Source organism: Pelobates fuscus, chromosome 2 (assembly GCF_036172605.1).
Source record: "Pelobates fuscus isolate aPelFus1 chromosome 2, aPelFus1.pri, whole genome shotgun sequence".
Lineage (NCBI taxonomy): Eukaryota > Metazoa > Chordata > Amphibia > Anura > Pelobatidae > Pelobates > Pelobates fuscus.
Window position 1 is genome coordinate 306,742,396 of NC_086318.1, and position 21,331 is coordinate 306,763,726.

The 21,331-nt window shown below is 41.7% G+C and overlaps 1 protein-coding gene across 2 annotated transcripts in view; it reads right to left on the reverse strand.

Moving 5' to 3' along the window:
- Positions 1-21,331, reverse strand: part of DSE (dermatan sulfate epimerase) — a 61,805-nt gene that overhangs the window by 27,561 nt on the left and 12,913 nt on the right. Inside the window, exon 2 of one of the 2 annotated variants that reach the window (XM_063443497.1) lies at positions 9,844-10,312. In XM_063443497.1, coding sequence (XP_063299567.1) covers positions 9,844-10,283 — 440 coding nt within the window. In that variant the 5' untranslated portion in view covers positions 10,284-10,312. Of the gene's footprint in view, positions 1-9,843; positions 10,313-21,331 lie in introns of those variants that run through there. The other variant, XM_063443498.1, reaches the window with a different exon arrangement.

The following is a 21,331-nucleotide window of genomic DNA, read 5'->3' on the forward strand; positions in this document are numbered from 1 at the left end:
GGGCTCATAAAGTGCCATACAAATATTAAAAACAAATTATTAGAATAGGACACCACTAAATTGCCTCAATTCATCTTGTTTCCTATTCCCATTTTACTGCATAACAAAATGAATGATTTGTCTCTTGACTTATAGTACTTGTGTTAAATAAAAAAGGGAAAAAAGACCCGCAAAAAAGCAAAAACACATACATAAATAAACTATCTGGATTTAGATAGAAAGGTCTACACTTTAAGCACTTCTTAACATTTACTGAGATAAATGGCTGTCTGATGTTGAGATATGAGAGACATGTAGATACACGTTTTATGAAAATACAAAATACTAATTTGTCTAGATGAGTAAAACTTTGTTAAATAAAGTAGTGTTAAAATTTAAATGTGTTGTCCAATTGCCAGGACTTGACAGACTAAGCATTCTGTACAGATAGTACAGCAGTAGTAAGCCATGTGAATTGTATTATTCTCCTGCTTTTAAAAAGTGTACGGTAGTCATGGCTTCTCTGGAGGAGATTTAAAAATAAGCTTTGAAACTAAATTGTCAAATAAATAAAATTAAAGTAAAATGGTAATTTCTCTGACATGCAATTGAAGTGCTTAATGTGGTGAGTAGAGATGTCCCGAATAGTTGTCCCGAATAGTTCGCTGGTGAATAGTTCCTGGCGAACATAGCTTGTTCACGTTCGCCACGGCGGGCGAACATATGCGATGTTCGGTCCGCCCCCTATTCGTCATCATTGAGTAAACTTTGACCCTGTACCTCACAGTCAGCAGACACATTCCAGCTAATCAGCAGCAGACCCTCCCTCCCAGACCCTCCCACCTCCTGGACAGCATCCATTTTAGATTCATTCGGAAGCTGCATTCTTAGTGAGAGGAGGGACAGTGTAGCTGCTGCTGATTTAATAGGGAAATCAATAGCTAGGCTAGTGTATTCAGTGTCCACTACAGTCCTGATGGACTCATCTGATCTCTGCTGTAAGGACAGCACCCCAAAAAGCCCTTTTTAGGGCTAGAACATCAGTCTGCTTTATTTTTTTTTCCTGTGTAATCTAATTGCAGTTGCCTGCCTGCCAGCGTGTGTGTCAGGCTCACAGCGTATACAGTGCCCACTTGCCCAGTGCCACCACTCATATCTGGTGTCACAATAGCTTGCATTTAAAAAAAAAAAAACTTTTTTGACTGTAATATAATAGCAGTCAGTTTCCTTCACGCGTGTGCGTTTCAGGGCCTGCCAGGGCACAGTGTCACACCAGTGCAACTCATATCTGGTGTAACAGTAGTGTACATTTAAAAAAAAAAAATACAATTTTGACTGTATTAGATTCAATAGCAGTTAGTTGTCTGCAAGCGTGTGTGTCAGGCCTACAGCGTCTACTCTGCCAACTTCTGCCAGTGCACAGTGCCACTTATATCTGTTGTCACAGTAGCTTGCACGCATAGTACCACTAATCCAAAAACAAATGACAGGCAGAGGCAGGCCACCCCGCAGGGGCCGTCGTGGTCGTGGTGCGGTGATTCCCTTTGGCCCTAGAATAATGCCCAGTGTTCAGAGGCCACGTACCCTGAACTTGAAAAGTTCTGAGTACATAGTTGACTGGCTAACACAGGACACCCAATCTTCTACAGCTTCTGCTCGGAACCTTGACGCACCATCCTCCTTCAGCTTAGATTCGGGCACCTCTCAAGATACCACTCACCCGCCTGCCGCCACCACCAACACTAGCACCACAGCCGCTTCACTTGATCTGTCAGAGGAGTTATTTACACATCAGTTGGAAGAAATGAGTGATGCGCAACCATTATTGCCAGAGGATGTAGATAACAGGAATATGTCTCAGGCAGGCAGCATTACACACATGGACGTACGGTGTGATGATGATGATGTTGTACCCGCTGCTGCTTCCTTTGCTGAGTTGTCAGATACAAGTGAAGTCACCCCCTTGCCCGGCATCTGACAGCTGGCTTGTCTGAACTCTTAGCCCGCCAGCTTTTACCATACAAGCTGGTGGAGTCTGAGGCGTTCAAAAAATTTGTAGCTATTGGGACACCGCAGTGGAAGGTACCCGGACGAAATTTCTTTGCACAAAAGGCAATCCCTAACCTGTACTCGATTGTGCAAAAGGAAGTAATGGCATGTCTGGCACACAGTGTTGGGTCAAGGGTCCATCTGACCACTGATACCTGGTCTGCAAAGCATGGTCAGGGCAGGTATATCACCTACACTGCGCATTGGGTAAACCTGCTGACGGCTGCCAAGCATGAAATGCGTGGCTCTGCAGAGGAGTTGGTGACACCGCCACGACTTGCAGGCAGGCCTGCTGCCACCTCCTCTACTCCTCCTACTCCATCCTCTTCCATAACCTCCTCGGCTGAGTCCTCTTCTGCTGCTGCGTCTTGCTCCACATCAACGGCCCCCCCCCAGCTCCCCAGGTACTATTCCACATCCCGGATACGGCAGTGTCACGCCGTCTTGGGGTTGACTTGCCTGAAAGCAGAGAGTCACACCGGACCAGCACTCCTGTCCGCCCTGAACGCACAGGTGGATCAGTGGCTGACTCCGCACCAACTGGAGATCGGCAAAGTGGTTTGTGACAACAGAAGAAATTTGTTGGCGGCATTGAATTTGGGCAAGTTAACACGTGACGTGCATGGCACATGTGTTTAATCTGATCGTACAACGCTTTGTGCATAAGTACCCAGGCTTACAGGACGTCCTGAAGCAGGCCAGGAAGGTGTGTGGCCATTTCAGGCGTTCCTACACGGCCATGGCGCACTTTTCAGATATCCAGCGGCGAAACAACATGCCAGTGAGGCGCTTGCGACAGCCCGACACGTTGGAATTCAACACTCCTAATGTTCGACCGCCTGCTCCAACAAGAAAAAGCCGTTAACGACCATTTGTATGACCGGGGTGCTAGGACAACCTCTGCGGAGCTGGGAATTTTTTTGCCACGTTACTGGACGCTCATGTGCAATGCCTGTAGGCTCATGCGTCCTTTTGAGGAGGTGACAAACCTAGTCAGTCGCACCGAAGGCACCATCAGCGACATCATACCATTTGTTTTCTTCCTGGAGCGTGCCCTGCGAAGAGTGCTGGATCAGGCCGTAGATGAGCGTGAAGGGCAAGAGTTGTGGTCATCATCACCACCAGAAACAGCCTTATCAGCAACGCTTGCTGGACCTGCGGCAACGCTGGAAGAGGAGTCAGAGGAGGAATGTGGCTTTGAGGAGTAGGAGGAAGACCAACCACAACAGGCATCCCAGGGTGCTCGTTGTCACCTATCTGGTACCCGTGGTGTTGTACATGGCTGGGGGGAAGAACATACCTCTAGTGAAATCACTGAGGACGAGGAACGGGACATGAGTAGCTCGGCATCCAACCTTGTGCAAATGGGGTCTTTCATGCTGTCGTGCCTGTTGAGGGACCCTCGTATAAAAAGGCTGAAGGAGAATGACCTGTACTGGGTGTCCACACTACTAGACCCCCGGTATAAGCAGAAAGTGCCTGAAATGTTACCGAATTCCCGCAAGTCGGAAAGGATGCAGCAGTTCCAAAATAAATTAAAAAGTATGCTTTACACAGCGTATAAGGGTGATGTCACAGCACAACGGGAATCTAACAGGGGAAGAGGTGAAAGTAATCCTCCTCCTCCTCCCACGACGGCAAGGACAGGACGCTTTAGAGACGTGTTGTTGATGGGGGACATGCAGAGCTTTTTAAGTCCTACGCATCGCCACAGCCCTTCGGGGTCCACCCTCAGAGAACGACTCGACCGACAGGTAGCAGACTACCTCGCCTTAACTGCAGATATCGACACTCTGAGGAGCGATGAACCCCTTGACTACTGGGTGTGCAGGCTTGACCTGTGGCCTGAGCTATCCCAATTTGCGATAGAACTTCTGGCCTGCCCCGCTTCAAATGTCCTGTCAGAAAGGACCTTCAGTGCAGCAGGAGGTATTGTCACTGAGAAGAGAAGTCGCCTAGGTCAAAAAAGTCTAGATTACCTCACCTTTATTAAGATGAATGAGGAATGGATCCCAAAGGGACTGACAGTGGGCAATACATTTGACTAAAAAAGGCCTGATGAGGGGGACGTAACAGGGATTAAACTGATAAGAATAGTACTACTTAACACACCACTCCTATCTGGTGGCACATTAGATTGCACGCGCAGTTCCCCAAATTTGAAGTAGGAGGACCGACCAAGCATCTTTTTCCATCTCCCGGTTCCTAAAATCGATGCCATATACACGTCCCCTGATAGGGGACGTAACAGGGATTAAACAGATAGGAATAGTACTACTTAACACACCTTATAATAACGCAGAGAGAGGCGTCTGAAGAAGAGGAGTCAGAGGAGGAAGGTGGCTTTGAGGAGGTGGAAGACCAAACACAGCAGGCGTCCCAGGGGGCTTGTTGTCACCTTTCGGGGACCCTTGGTGTTGTACGTGGCTGGGTGGAGAAAGAGACCGTCAATGACATCAGTGAGGACAAGGAACGGGACATGGCTAGCTTGGTATCCAACCTTGTGCAAATGGGGAGTTTGCGGTTGTGCAAATGGACTGTTTGCGGTTGTTTGCGGTGCGTTAAACAGGGAGTTTGGTCAGTCACTGTGAAGCGGGCGTAACCCTTACACTACCTGATCGATACAACATCATACCTGATGTTTTAAAGCACGTTATTCCAAACAATTTAGGAATGTTAGGTGATTTATGCCCTTTATGGATTAAAACCAGACTCTGCATCAACTATGTCATTTTCCATGGGAGTTTTGCCATGGATCCCCCTCCGGCATGCCACAGTCCAGGTGTTAGTCCCCTTGAAACAACTTTTCCATCACTATTGTGGCCAGAAAGAGTCCCTGTGGGTTTTAAAATTCGCCTGCCTATTGAAGTCTATGGCAGTTCGCCCGGTTCGCCCGGAAAATGTTATGTTTGCGGCATCTCTAGTGGTTAGGTGTGCAGCCAAGAAAAGATCATATAAAAAACAAATACACCTTCAGATCTCCCATTATCAGGGTGATGCCATCGCCCCATGATTTAGATAGACTGTGTACTCATGTACCTGCAGAGAATACAAGTGTGTTGGTGGTTGAGGTACCTTTCATAAACTAGTGCATACCATATCACATGCTATGGGAGCATTCAAAATTCTATTTTTCTTTTTACTATCATTATTTAACATGTACAATGAACACAATATCATCTTAGAAGTCCCAGAGATTTCAGCTAAGCAGGTCGGTATTGAGCGTTTAGGCGTTTCTGTATTATTTGTTATTTTGTATTTTTAAACTCTATTGTATATTGGGTACCTGTCTTACGTTCTTTTTTTCTATAGAGACTTTAAAAACTGTGTTTGTGAATGAAAACAAATCTATATGACCGTTATTTCAACCTTTCTCTATATATTTTGCACTGTTTTGGCTTTTTTATTTTACGCTTTTTCATAATTTAAAAAATTCAGTGATTTGATTTTCTTTATGAAAATGGATAGCGTGTTTTCACTAGATCTTTAAAATTGGTAAAAGATCACTTTATAAACTTGTTTCCTAATCTGTTACGTGTGTGTGTAATATATAACATATAAAGAATATGCTCTCAATGCATCTTTTAAAACTGAGTTGAGAGTTAAACCATTAATAGCAATGCAGATATTTTTTTCCAGGGGGATTATGACCAAATCACACGTGACATGACATCTATTTGTTCTGCTTGTAGTCCTTACTAAACATTTATGGTTTCTTAGAAACATATGGGATATTGGAGGAAAACTGGGGAGTGGTGACAATATGGAAGAAATACGAATGAAATAATGCCACTACTTATCCAAATATGACAGATTGTTAGGGAAGGATTCTGGAAAGAAAACCAAACTACAAGTCACAGAAAAAAAAAAAAAAAATCCATAAAGAGTTTACAAAATATGAAATGATCACTACCAGTAGAAAATAAATGTTATTTAATAAAACGAGGCAAGTTCATATATTACACCTCTCAATAGTCCCAGATCCTATACTTTCCATAGAATTATGATGCAAAAAGTACTACTTTAAACCAGAAAGCAACCAGACAAAATTTAGTATCTAGGGGGATAACCCTGATTGTCTCCCTTCCCCCTCCTATGCCGACTGCTAGATGGTAAAGCATACAGAGAAGAAAGGAAGCGAGACAATCTGGGTTATGACAAAATACCAACATTTATATTTTTCGAATAACCTTAAATGGTGCCCATTTACGGGACATAAATTCATTGATTTCTACATATGATTTTGTTTTTCAAACCACAGAAATATACTTTTTTTTTTGGTTAAGGGATAAAAAAAAGAAAAAAAACCTAAAAAAAAATTATGGGAAGTGATAGATTTCATTTTGCTTCTCTAAATACTCCTTTTTATGAACATAAATACATTTGTTTATGATTACAACGTTTTTACAAAGGCTTGCATTTATTCATTATACTTGTCAATTCTCCATTCGGCATTCTGCCTGTTTGTTATCACTGCACTCACCCATCAAGATCATTTACAGTAAAGGAAATAAAGTACATAATAAGAATATTTCAAGTACTTTCACAGTTAATCGCCTTTACAGGTCATTCAACAAGATTTGGTTTAAAGGAGGTGTTGGCTGTAAAAACATGTATGCCAGCTGTGAGTGGTGGTAAAGGTCAATTTATCTCACATCAGGCAGTGCTTATTAAAGCTCTCATCACAGCAGCAGCTGTAGTCGCGGTCATTCTCAAGATAGTATAACCAGCACTAAGTACAGGGTATTTGTTAAGTCAAAGCTAGCCAAAAAAAAGGAGGTAACTGTGAATCAGGGATTAGAAAATTGAGTTCTACTTTATCCCGGGATTACAAATACATTGATTGTTCTACAGATTACTAGTTGGCAGATTGCCACAGAATTAACAGTTGTTCGTAACAAATGATTTTTGAAGCAATAACGTTTTCAAATCAAAGATCATTTCTCAATATAAAACCAGACGGACAGACAGCAGGGATGGTAACCTAACTGCAATTAAGTGGCCCATTTTTTTATTACCCGACTTGTTTTTAGCTTTTATAATGTGTGTGTTTTTTTTACTTTTATATTCCTAATGCAGAAGTAAAACGCATGGCAGAAAGTACCCAATAATTGAGATGAGGTATGGTTGGTTTATTTTGGATAGATATTTTTAGTTTTGATTGGTGGCTATAGGCTATATAGATGCATTGTAAAATATTGGTGGCACTACTGTGTAATGTCTAAATGTATTATTAGGAGTACATTTTATTTATAGTATGTTCTATTAATCGCTACTGTGTTTGTTTTATTGTCTGTGTTGACTCTGGACTAGTGAAGCTATTTTGGACGAACATTTAAAATTGCCAACAGTTTGTGGTTTGATAAATAACCTGATGCACATAAAACTTATACCTATAAAGGTTTGTATAAAAAGTAATGAAATGTAACTAACATAAAATCTGAATTCCCAAATTTAAACCAATACAGATGACTTGCAACATTCCTCCAATTCAGCTGTTTCCAAGTCCGATATTTTGGCCTGGATTTTGCAATTCAGTATATTTGTAAACTTCATTATACAGAATTGGAAAATCTAGATCAAAATATGTATGTGTATATTGTGCAAGCCTAATGCATCACTTTGCCATGTGCTCGTTCTGGCAACAGAATTGTGGGTAGTACAACTGCAGTGCCGAACTCAATCTGAAGAAAGTGCCAGGATATGTCGTGATTGGTGGGAGTTGCATTCCAGGTATTAAGCTCCCTTAGTTACATGCAGGAAGAGGGATGAAAAGAGAAAAGAACACTGCCCCTGTAGCTCCTTAACCTACATATTTGTAATGAAAGAGGGATTTAATTAGGTATATCAGCTGCAAAGAGCCATTGATAATGTGACTAACTCCCAACAATCACAGGCAGCTAGACCATTTAAAGGGACACTATAGTCACCAGAACAACTACAGTTTATTGAATTTGTTCTGGTGAGTAGAATCGTTACCCTCAGGCTTTTTGCAGTAAACACAGTCTTTTCAGAGAAAATGCAGTGTTTACATTACAGCCTAGTGATAACTTCACTGGCCACTTCTTAGATGGCTGTTAGAGATCCTTCCTGGGTCATGGCTACCTAAAATGCATCTAATCATTCAGTGTCTCCGCCCTCTCCATGCAGACACTGAACTTTCCTCATAGAGATGCATTGATTCAATTCATCTCTATGAGGAGATGCTGATTGGCCAGGGCTGTGTTTGAATTGTGCTGGCTCAGCTCCTGATCTGCCTCTTTGTCAGTCTCAGCCAATCATATGGGGAAGCATTGTGATTGAATAAGGCTACCATTTCTGCTGATGTCAGCAGGCAGTGGGTAGGTCTAAAGGAAACAGGGACAAAGTAAGCAGCTGCATACTAGAATACACGCAAGATTTTACTAGATTTGGGGAGGCATGAGGGGACAGGGGAGGCTAGATGGTGGTTTTAACCCTATCGGGTCAGGAATACAAGTTTGTGTTCCTGACCCTATAGTGCTCCTTTAACCCCTTAAGGACACATGACGTGTCTGACACGTCATGATTCCCTTTTATTCCAGAAGTTTGGTCCTTAAGGGGTTAAGTATTGCTGCTGATCTAAGATATAGAAAAAAACCTAGACATAACCCATTTGTTTAATAAAATCATGCAATATCAAAGATGTACAGTGCCTTGCAAAAGTATTCACCCCCTTGGCATTTTTCGTGTTGTGTTGCCTCACAACCTGGAATTAACATGGATTGTTTGAGGATTTGCATCATTTTATTTACAGAACATGCCCATTTAAAAAAAAAAAAAAAAAAAATTCTGTGAAGCAAACAACAAATAGGACAAAGTAACAGAAAAACTCAATGTCAACTATTCACCCCCCCTAAAGTCAATACTTTGTAGAGCCACCTTTTGCGGCAATCACAGCTCCAAGTCGCTTTGGATAAGTCTCTATGAGCTTGCCACATCTTACCACTGGGATTTTTGCACATTCCTCCTTGCAAAACTGCTCCAGCTCCTTCAAGTTGGATGGTTTGCGCTTGTGAACAGCAATCATTAAGTCTGACCACAGATTTTCTATTGGATTGAGGTCTGGGCTTTGACTAGGCCATTCCAACACATTTACATGTTTCCCCTTAAACCACTCAAGTGTTGCTTTAGCAGTGTGTTTGGGGTCATTGTCCTGCTGGAAGGTGAACCTCCGTCTTAGCCTCAAATCACGCACAGAGTGGTACAGGTTTTGCTCAAGAACATCCCTGTATTTAGCACCATCTATCTTTCCCTCAACTCTGACCAGTTTCCCAGTCCCGGCTGCTGAAAAACATCCCCACAGCATGATGCTACCACCACCATGTTTCACTGTGGGGATAGTGCTCTTTGCGTGATGTGATGGTTTGGGTTTGTGCCAGACAGTGTTTTCTTTGATGGCATAAAAGGGACACTCCAGGCACCCACATCACTTGCCCATTGGAGTGGTCTGGGTGCCAACTCCCACTACCCTTAACCCTGCAACTGTAAATATTGCAGTTTTTTTATAAACTGCAATAATTACCTTGCAGAGTTAACTCCTCCTCTAGTGGCTGTCTACTAGTGGCTGTCTACTAAGTGAAACCAGAAGATTTAGAATGGTGTAAAAACTGAAAAGTGAAACTAAGATTTTCAAGAAAAGCACCATCTTTAGAACATTGCTCCAGTTTTCTCTTTGGAACAATTTTATACATTTTTCAGTATGTCTTTTTCACACACCTATCCATATAATCATTGGCACAGTCACATAACATCAATAAACAAACATTAAAAAACAAAATCAAAACAAAAATCTACCAACTAGGCTGAGCTGCCATCCGTTCCATGTATTCTGTGGCCAAGCCAATTGCTTCTGTATTTTCTGGATTCAAGATGCAGAACATTGCAAGGGCTCCAAGATTGTTGCCATATATTTCATTCCATCTAGCAGAAAACTCTTTGGGGTCCCAAGGTGGGAGATATTCACTTGGGTTGGTCAGCATGGTGTGAACAGCCTCATTAATGCGAGATGCAATGTGTTGATGGCTACCGGTTGACTGTATACGCAGGTTTTCCACCTCACCCTTTGAAAAGTAGAGCATGGGGTAGCCGTCATATTTTGCATTGATGAAAGGAATTTGTGCATTTGTGACCTCACCTGCAGCATGAACCACAAAGCAACTAAGCAGGCATATAAAAAACACACTGGGGGCCCCCCGAGTGTGAGTCCTCATTGTGACATTAGATCCCCAGTCCATAGAGTCTCCCAGACCATCTTTGATGCAGCCTGAAACAAACAAATGGAATTAATAAAAATGGTATACAAATTTAAGGTTTAGGCAAACTGCAATATGAACCCCTAAATACACATATTAGATGCCTTGGTACATAATGGCATAAACAAAGTAGTATTGGGTCTATAGAAGGTACGCCTATGAGAAGCCAACGCAAATGAAAAAAAAAAAAAACACACGACATGTCTCACTAGGTCTCTCTCAGCAGAAGGCGTAACCCTGTTATAGGAGAAATGCTATGTATTAAAAATTGCATGTGTTTTTTCAAAATTCGACATTCTTCTGGGTGAATTAGAAAATGTTAGACAACTGTAATTTAGTCATTGTTAAGGGGTACTCCACACCTGTGACCACTTCAGACCCTTTATGTGCATATACAGAGTTATTTAATGTTGATGCCGGCAGTATAACTCCACCAATGGCAATATTTATAAGCCAGCTCGGAACGATCTTGCTAATGTGAATTGTGTGCATATTTTATGCACAATGGCTTGTGCATTGGTTGAACATAGTTGACATGCTCAGTGGGACCTAGGTAAGTTGAAAAAGGTTAAGCCTCCTTACCAGGGACTACTGGCGTCATAACCACCACAATGGTCTGAATGCTTGGTGTCCCTTTAGCGAACTGGATTTATTTAGCTTTTATCTTTAACCCTTGATGCAAGGATAACAGCTGTGGTAAACAGCAATCCAATAAACTAAATGATATTGACCACAATTGGGACTTTTTTCTACTTTATATGCTGTAGTTTTTAGCAGAAAGAAAACATATGACATTCATTAGGATGGAACTAAAGAAAATGTGTCTTACATAGTCAAAGAAAATTATTAATCTACAAAACTATTGGGAGGCATGGAGCCCACATTAACTTCAGTAGTAAGGACTTACTTAAGTAGTCTGTTTAAAATGAGTCCACTGTGACTTTAAAAGATATTAATTTCAAAATGTTTTGGGCAATTTTACATTTAAGAAAATATATGAATTATGGGATATTAATGATTTGCATTGCCTTTTATTTTTTAGGATGGCAGCTGTTATAGTGAAATTATATTATAATAAGTGCTCATGAAGGCATTTACTCCTCCCCTCCAGAAATTAGCATTGCTTCAGTGGAAGTTAATTAAATTTTTAGTCCCGAAATTCCAATTCTTATTTTGGGACAATATGCTCCCTTCTTGCAATGTGATCAACCCCTTTTGCACTGTAAAAATTAAAGGGACACAATAGTCACCAGAACAACTAAAGCTTATTGTATTTGTTATAATTAGACCTTCAGGCTTTTTGCAATAAACACTTTTTTTCTAGAGAAAAGGCAGTGTTTACATTACAGCCTAGGGATACCTCCACTGGCCATTCCTCAGATGACTTATTGGGAAAGTGTTGCACACTGTGCAGCACTAGCATTCAGTATCTCCACCTTCTGCGTGGAGACACTGAATTTTCTGCATAGAGATGCATTGATTCCATGCATCTCTATGAGTAGATGCGGATTGATCACGGTGGTGTTTCTCTCCACCTCCTTGGCAATATCAGCCAATCCAATGCTTTCCTATGTGAAAGTATTGTGATTGGCTCAGATCATCACTTCTGATGATGTCAGCCAAGGAAACAGATCAAGGGCAGAGCAAGCACCAGCAGACTGGAGTAAAGGTAAGATTTTAATATATTTAGGGGGTCAAATGGGGTATGGAGTCAGGGGGCTAGATCGTGTTTTAACGCCATAGGGTCAGAAATACATGCTTTTGTTTCTAAACCTATAGTGTTCCTTTAAAGGCGTCAATGTTAAATTGTTGGATAAACCTTTAAAGATGACCTTTTCAACATATTAGAATATCAACACAATGTTAAAAAAAAAAAAAAAAAATTAAGAGGCAAAATATTTTTTCAATTCATCTGAAAATATTAATCTTATCCAACAATATTAAATCGTGGCCTAAGTTAAATAAAGATCCAGCATCTTTAAATAAAGATAAATCACCTAGGATCAAGCACCAGGACTCCTCCACTGCAGTCTCCAGCTCTGCCTCCGGTGATGTCAGCAAGCATACTTATGTCACCTACGATCTCGTCCAATCCATTCTCATAGAGAAGCATTGAATTGGTGAGAGCATGCATGGCCAGCTCTGCGCTCCTCTAATCAACATTTGAGTGCAAGACTGAGTTTTATTCAGTTATAGACAGAAGTGCCTCTTGTTGCATTCTGGAAGATGGCCACAAGAGGCTTGCTTAACCCCTTAATGTAAACAGCAATGTTTTACATTAAAGTGTTAAAGGTACATCTTTATTGCGATGAAGTGTGACTTTAGTAGTCCTTTTAAGTCTTTAGCGACAGCAAAAAAACAGGGTGCAAGAGAATACTGAGAACGGACAATGGCTAAAATAGCTTGCTTTCAGTGTGTCTCTCGTCGGTTTTCAAGCTGTTTTTAGCTCAACTTGTGCCATTATAGAGAATACATGAACCATTTGCATATCATACTGATCCCACCAAAAAGGGCGATACAAATCCAAAATATAGGCCGGCTCCATCTGAGAGATACAGCAAGCATAGACCATAATTTCAGCCTTCTTAGGCCTTGTCTGTGAGGAGTAGCAGATATCCCTCTAAGCACAGTAAATCTATAGTATATATTACACTTTTCCGATTCTGATACAGTTAATGCCCAGCACTTAGTCATTTTGAGTAGCTACTATTTACAGCGATCAGTCACATACTTTGAATGTGCTATATTTTTACCAGCATTTCTCCTCACAGTATGTGTCTGAAACATTGTGCTGACTGTACATTTTAAAGCCTGGCTAGCCATCCAAATATGGTTATTTTATTTCTAGTTTTAACATTTTTTCCCCCTCCCATAAATAATGACTTATAAATGTCTGGAATGGGTGTGGAAATAAAAAGTTATTTTTTGCAAAACATGGCAATCCACAATTCTGCTGAATAAGCTAAACTCAGATCAGTTTTAATACTGGAAAACAAAAATGTAAAATGCATGTCACTTACTGCTTTAATTACATTGTTGGAGTTGTTGCTAAACTGGAAATTTGTAGAAATTAACCATGGACTTGAAAAATAATAATCACCCTTTGTACAGCGCTACGGAATCTGATGGCGCTATATAAATAATAATAATCTTCCAAATATATATATACACGCGCACACACACATATACACATATACACACACACACACACATATATATATATATTTGTAGTCGGGGCAATATGGCTGAACAGAGAAATCTTAGCATAATGCAAACATAGCATTCATAAGTTAGCACCAGTCAGTTGTGGTGTGCTGGAACCGACAAAGCAGTAGGCCTGTAATAAAAGTGGGCCCACCTTAGAGGGTGTTATAAATAGAGGGAGTGGTGACTCGCCAGACCAGCAACGGTAAGGTGGGAGTGGATTGGCATCCCTTTTTAACCCCTTAAGGACCAAACTTCTGGAATAAAATGGAATCATGACATTTCACACGTCATGTGTCCTTAAGGGGTTAAAGGGGAACCAAGCCCCTCCCACAACTACAGGCCAAGCCTTCAAATTTGTAGTCGGGGCAATATGGCCGAACAGAGAAATCTTAGCATAATATAAACATAGCACCCATAAGTTAGCACCAGTCAGTTGTGGTGTGCCGGAACCGACAAAGCAGTAGGCCTGTAATAAAAGTGGGCAAAAGAAAATTACCAGGAAACATCTCAATAAACGAAGTTGGTTCACGATTTATAACTCACAAAAAGCTTGTCTTCATTCTTTAATGGGATTAGGTATGTAGAGTGTGTAGGCGGAGGATTTCCAGCGGTCCATAGCCTTAATAATATGAGCAGGTATGTGGTTAGCGGATGCCGAAGATGCTGCCCCTATACGGAAAGAGTGAACTGAAAATTGGTTGGGGTTTAGGCCGAGCCTGGTCAACAGCAGTCGTATGAATTTAGCTGTGGTCAGAGTGTGTCCATGTAGTTCAAACAAAGGCTGTTGGGGTTGTTTTTGGACTGAAAGGGAATACGTATCCAAAACTTTTACTGGGCACCATTTATTGTGAGTAGGGTACAGAGGAATTTGAATAGTATGTCCTTCGGTGCTGGTTTTTGATTGTCTTAGGGAGAGAATGTAATGGTCGGTATGTTTTTGTAAATCATTAATTCTTAGGTAGTCGTGGGCTGTGATGATCATGGTTGTAAATTCACTGGGACGTAGGAACCCGTAAAAAGAGAGATATAGGGCTGTTTTTATTATGTTATTGGTCATGGGTTCAAAAGGAGACGAATCTAGTAAGTTGGATAGAGAGTGGAATATGTTGTTGTCTATGGGTAGTCTTTGTGAGGGGACATGTGTATCTAATTTTTTAATGCCTTTAAGTAAATGTTTTTATTTGATATGATGTCAAGAAACCCGTAGTGTTAGGTTGTTGGATAAGCATATGGTGCGGAATGCCGGTAAGGTACAGTTTAATGGTATTAAAGGATAGTTTAAGGTTGATGTGGCAAAAAGAAGTAAAACCTAATATCGTTTCTAGCGCAAACATGTTGTGGATGTGAAACTCGGTGATAAATTTCGTGAATACGTGAAAAGCCCTATCATAAGTGTTCCTAGTGTTTACTGAGAGTGCCAGAGGAGAAATGTGATGTGCGTGATCTAACAAAGTCTTTAATCCATTTTCATGTCTTGGAATAGTGGTGCAGGTGTCGCTCGTCTGGAAGCGTTGGGTAGTGTTGAGAAGAAAGCCTGGAAACGAAACCGAGACAAGTGATCAGCAGAGGTGTTTGTGTACCCATGTTATAAAGAATTGACTAGTGGCCGCTACCCATGTGAGTCGCCTTAGTAGTCTCATAATGACTAGTGATGCAGATCGGCCTTTATTGACAATATGGCATGTGGCCATATTATCTGAGTAGCACCTGACCGTGTGGCCAGACCAAGCAATGGCTGCCGCCACGATAGGGTACAACTCGAATAAAGCCAAGGTATCAGAGAATTTGGGTAGTGATTTGACTTTGGTCGACCAAGGTCCCCAAAGCCATTGATCACCCCAGATGGCCGCAAAGCCTGTGTTAGCTGCAGCAGCTGTCCACAGTGTAGGTGAAGTGTTGGAGGGGGGTGGTATAAACATGGCTCGGCTGTTCCAAGGGGTGAGAAAAAAAAAACCACATGCGTAAGTCCGAGGTTGCGTGTACATCTAATGTGATACGTGAAGTGTCTGAGGTGAATAGTGGAAACAAGGATAGCAGGTGGGATATAAAGGATCTACCTTGGGGTATGATCCTCATGGCAAAATTGAGCGACCCTAGCAGTGATTGAGGTTCTTTGCGATTGCAATGACCTTGTAGCAGGTAATGTTCAATACTTGCCAGGGTACGCTCAATCTTGTCCTGAGGGAGACTAGCCTGCATGTGTATCGTGTCTAGTTGGATCCCCCAAAAATTGCATGTTGGTATCTGGACCCAAAGTTTTGTGAGGGGAGACAGGAATAGTGAGGGATTCAAACAAAGCCAGATAGTGAATAACCAAAGGGCACTTGCACACATTTAGTAACAACCAACATAAAGCTTCTGCAAACTTGTCAAAAATACGTGGGCTGCTTTTGGAGCCAAAAGGGGATTGGTTCTCCAAGATGTGAAGGGTGGGGAAAAGAATGGCCCCAACAGAAACCCTTGTTTCACCTCGTGGATTGTAGGTTGTTATTGCATTCCAGTGTACCAAGGGTAGATGGACCAACCCGGTGTGAAACCCTTCAGTCATTCCCGTAATGATATAGTCAATGAAATCACGTGATGGATGTGTTGTAATAGCGAGGTCAATAATGTGATGCTCACACACGTGTGATACGGTTTGGGGAACGCTTTATTCGGGCACATAGTCTTGGCATAGGCCCTGAAACAGTGGGAACATACATGCATCAGCCTGCAAGAGCTGAAACCACAATTCCCCACATTAAAGTTGTTGCAAACCTGGGATTTACCTAGAAATACAATATCCCTACCCAGTTTGTCTTTTAATACCCTAGCAGATTTTGGAAAGTTAGAGGTCGTTCGATTTTGTTCTATTTCTGCTGTGTTTGGGCAGAAATTTGTATGATGTGCTGTAGATGCACAAACTGCACAAGCAGGAGGCCTGAGGCCTGCAAAATGCCTGCAGAATAACTCAGTGTCCAATTTTCTCCAATCAATGCTTAAATTTAACTGAGCCAGAGCTGCAGCTACCTTTGCAGAAAAGGAACGGTGGTAATCGTAAAAAGCAGTGCCACCGTATTTGTGCCCTAGGTCCACCATCTTGTGCATGTATGCATCCAGCTCTGCTCTTTTCCCCGGGTATACTGAGCAGTAAACATCCCTATAGATCCCAAAACCTAGTACGAATTCAGGGATGTTCAATGTTTTGTTCAGCCTCTGGTCTCTTGCCCTTAGCGCAACTGATATATCCCCATATGCAAATGCCCTATTCTCTAGGACATCCTGGGAGGCTATGAGCAATGAAACCAGGTTTACATCCTTGCCTTCCAGAATGTCCTTTTTAAGGTGAGATGGGACCATGTGCGAAGAATTAATAGCTTCAATAATTGATATGGATTCCAATGAATTACCAGGCATAATATCAGCAAGAGAGTGACTGGCAACAATTGGATTTGTAGCGCTCTGTTTAGCACCACTTGCTTCCAATTTATCCAGTCTATCGCTAATTGTGCTGATAGATGACATAAGAGAAGTCATCATGGTGTGAAACGCTGGCAATTGTGTGCCACTAGGGCCTTCCCCTGCATCAGAGTTGTCAGTGGTAGTGTTTAAAAATCTAAACAACTCCGCCTTCCTAGCAGTAGCTGGGAAAGGGATGCAGCGTCTTCTAAGTTCTGCAAAGAGACGTGGGATGGTCCATGATCTGAGTGATCAAGGACTATTAACGTCTGTTCCAGGAACAGGGGTACCAGGCCTAGCAGGCGTGCAGGGTAGCGAGAGTTGCTCAGGGAGATCAGGAGTATTTGACATAACTGAAAAATATAAGGTAGCTTTAATCAATCACTTTGCAATGAATTGGGTGGGTACTGGTAAGGCTAGCTAAATACCAACAGCGAAACAATTATACTTCGTGATAGTGACAGAAGAGTCCCTACTAATTGCCAAGCGGCTTGAGAGGCACTACCTATGCGTGGGCCCGTGGGGAACGTTGTGGCGGGGTGTTGGCCTCTCGGTGACAGTTTAAAGCATAAGATAGAATGCATAAGATAGAATGCATAAGATAGAATGGGAGTGATAGGTGAGGCCCTCTCTATGCAACTATGCGAGACGGCTAGCTATGATTTGGCCCGAGGGACGTATTCCTCAGAGTATGAGGATGAGGGTGTTGGCCTCGCGGGACCACTAGCCTATGGATTAAGACCAGAACTTTTTATACCTAATTGGGTCACGTAACTTAGGACCAGTACCACTCAGAACGTAGAAAGTAATGGGGTCTGGCGTAGTACCGGATATGTGAGTCAAAGTAGAGGTAACCAGCGACTGTAAAAGTATCAAGATGTTTACCTGTGGACATGAGATTTGATATATAAACGTCTGAATGTAATGTAGTAGTTTGGCCCGATCGTGGGCCCTTAAACAAGAACCTACCCTACACTCTGCAGAGGGTAGATTTAAACGAAAAGAAGATGACGGCTTCCGTGCTTGTAAAAAGCTACCGTCCAACGTAGAATAACCTAAAAGAGTAAATTTACACACTTAACTATTTTAATATGTATTATTGGCCTTCAAAATTGAATCATAATTAAATGCCAACCAACCTATAAAGTAAATACAATTGACACAGGTGTCAGAAATCACAATTCCTAGTACGAACCCCTGGTATGAACCTGTGGGAAAAGGTCAGGAAAATCAGGACACATCATCCATGTTTAAACATTTATTTAAGTAGAATTTTCTAAGTGACTGTAATAACGTTTGTAACCAGTAGGGGCAAAATCCCTTGGAGTACCAGTTGAATTTGTGCCTATTTCGTGAGTTGTTGTAATCACCGAAAGAACTAGATAGAGTGTTGAAATATACGAATGGATACATCATAAGTGTAAATCGTAAACCGAACGAAAATGTAATATGTATATAACCGAATGATAGCGTTCGTTAGATTAAGTAATGTGAAGCATGCGAGTAGATAAGGGATTTTTAGCCGAACGGCATACTTATACGAAAAGTAAAAGAACCGAGCGTTGGTTCAAACGAACGGGGCTCCGCCGTGTAAAGCTAGGAAGTTTGCGGCGATTGCTTTACGGCGGGCCTGAAATACATTTTTTCCCGCGGTGGCAAAGTAACGAACGGGCTGTGCGGACGCCGGTGACGGGAAGGAGAGCCCCGTTCCAGGAGACCACGAGGAAACAGGTAAGAAAAATCCAAGATGGCGATCTGAACCAAAAGTAAAATGTTTCAGACTCGCCAGACCAGCAACGGTAAGGTGGGAGTGGATTGGCAGCCCTTTTAGGGGGAAGGGGAACCAAGCCCCTCCCACAACTACAGGCCAAGCCTTCAAATATATATATATATATATATATTCACACTATTTCTACATCTAGTTGTACGGCATTCCTACACCACTCCTAAAGTTTTTAGTCTGCTTTGACATTTCAGTTGCTGGGGGCTTAGTCAAATATTTACCAGAACATTTGTGAATAAGAACTAGTTACCAATTCATGAATTTTAAAATACACCAAAAAACAGCCCCCAAGTCAAAAATATTGCTAACAAACAAAATGCAGACAGACAGCGTTGAGATAAATACTCCAGATATTTATGAATGTTTGTAAAATAGTAAACAGAAGAAAAAGTATGTTTTTCTACCTGCCCAACCCATTTGCCTCCTTGCCATTGTTTTATTGTATGCCCCTATATTTGTAGCGAGGGTACAGTGCATCTGAATCACATCTCTCATTAAAGGGATACTATAGTGCCAGGAATGCAAAGCTGTATTCCTGGAACTGTAGCTCCCTCTGCCTACCCCTCCTTTGCACCCCTTTGCCCTGGTGAATAAAGGCTTAAAAACCCAGCGGTGCCAGGCGGTGGGTCCTGGCTCCTCTGATGGCCCAGGACCAGCGTGCACTAATGCACATGTCCGTAAGGACATCCAGCATCATTTACTGAGCCAAAGGCCCGTTTTGATACAGGAAGACCTCTAGTGGCTGTCTGACTTAGTGCTGCAATGTAAACATTGCAGTTTTCTGGTGCAAAAGGGACAGTACACCCAGACCACTTCAATTAGCTGAAGTGGTCTGGGTGCCTACAGTGTGCCTTTAATGTTATAAGGAAAAATGACAAGGGTACTGTGCATGCTCTGTAGACAGCCAACACATGGGTGATTGACTTCCACACTGAATGCAGCATGAGGAAAAGCTGCAAATGCCTGCATGTAGTATTATACATTCATGCAAGCCAGATTCCTTTTTAAAGGAACACTATAGGGTCAGGAACACAACCATGTATTCTTGACCCTATAGTGTTTAACCCACCATTTAGGTGGCTTGCCCTCCCTTAGATCCTTTAAAAGTTAAAAAAACTCACCTTATTTCCAGCGCTGTGCGGGTCCGCTGGCGCCAGCCCTGCCCCCTTAGTGACATCAAAATCGTTGATTTTTAGCCAATCCAATGCTTTCCCATGGGGAAAACATTGGATTGGCTGAAATCTGCAAGGGGCTGGGCCAAACACAGTTTTGGCCAATCAGCACCTCCATTGAATCAATGCATCTCTATGAGGAAAATTCAGCATCCCCATGCAGAGCGTGGAGACACTGAATGGCACTGCTGCCTACTGTACAGCATTGAGCCAGTAAGCACCTCCAGTAGCCATCTGAGGAGTAGCCACTTGGAGGTGTCCCTTGGGGCAATGTAAACACTGCCTTTTCTCTGAAAACAAAATACCTTTTCTCGGTTTGCATGAAAATGCCTGCATATAAAATGATTATACTCACCAGAACAACTACATTAAGCTGTAGTTGTTCTGGTCCCTTTAATGAAAGGAAGAGAACTGATTGCAGCTTTCAGACACTTCCTTGGTTTTAAAGGGGGTCACGTTTGTAGTAATATTAATACGGATACTTTCTAAAACATTTCATTCATAGCAATAAAATAGTGTGTTATAACAAGAGATTGGGCACAGGATCCAGGGTACACCATTAAATCACAAGGTCTTATGGCATGAACCTGACACCCATCATTATGCTTGCTGAAATTAAAGGAATACTTTATGGTACAAACATATATTTAACAGTTTAGTAAATATATCTGCAATAAAAACATGCATGCAATTATTGCAGCATTTTTTCATTGTGAGTATTTATAAACCACTTTCAAAACATTCTTGTGTGCTGTCCAATTATTATTATTATTATTTATATAGTGCCAACAAATTCTGCAGCGCTGTACAATCACAGACTTCCCTATGCACATCTCTCTCTCTCATGTTGCAATCACACAAGTGGATGTACGCTCTACAAATATATTCTTTTGTGTAGTGGTTTTGAAATCTGTGACTACTATAAAAGTTGTAATCTCAGCATGCAAGAATTACAAGATAAAAAAGAGGGAGATGACAAACATTAGTGGGGACTGAAATACTGTAGAAGTGTGCAACATACCCAGTGGATGATTGTATGGGTAATTTAACCCCTTAAGGACCAAACATCTGGAATAAAAGGGATTCATGACATGTCACACATGTCATGTGTCCTTAAGTGGTTAAGTAAATCCAATAATGTCACAATACAAACACTCTTTAAAATTGTCAATAGCTTCACAGCTTAAAGGGACACTATAGTCACCAAAACAACTTTAGCTTAATGAAGCAGTTTTGGTGTATAGAACATGCCCCTGCAGCCTCACTGCTCTATTCTCTGCCATTTAGGAGTTTAATCACTTTATTTATGAACCCTATTCACACCTCCCTGCACAGCCTTCCTAAACTCTTCCTGTAAAGAGTCATCTAAAGTTTATCCTTTCTCATTGCAAGTTCTGTTTAATTTAGATTTTCTTAACCCCTGCTATGTT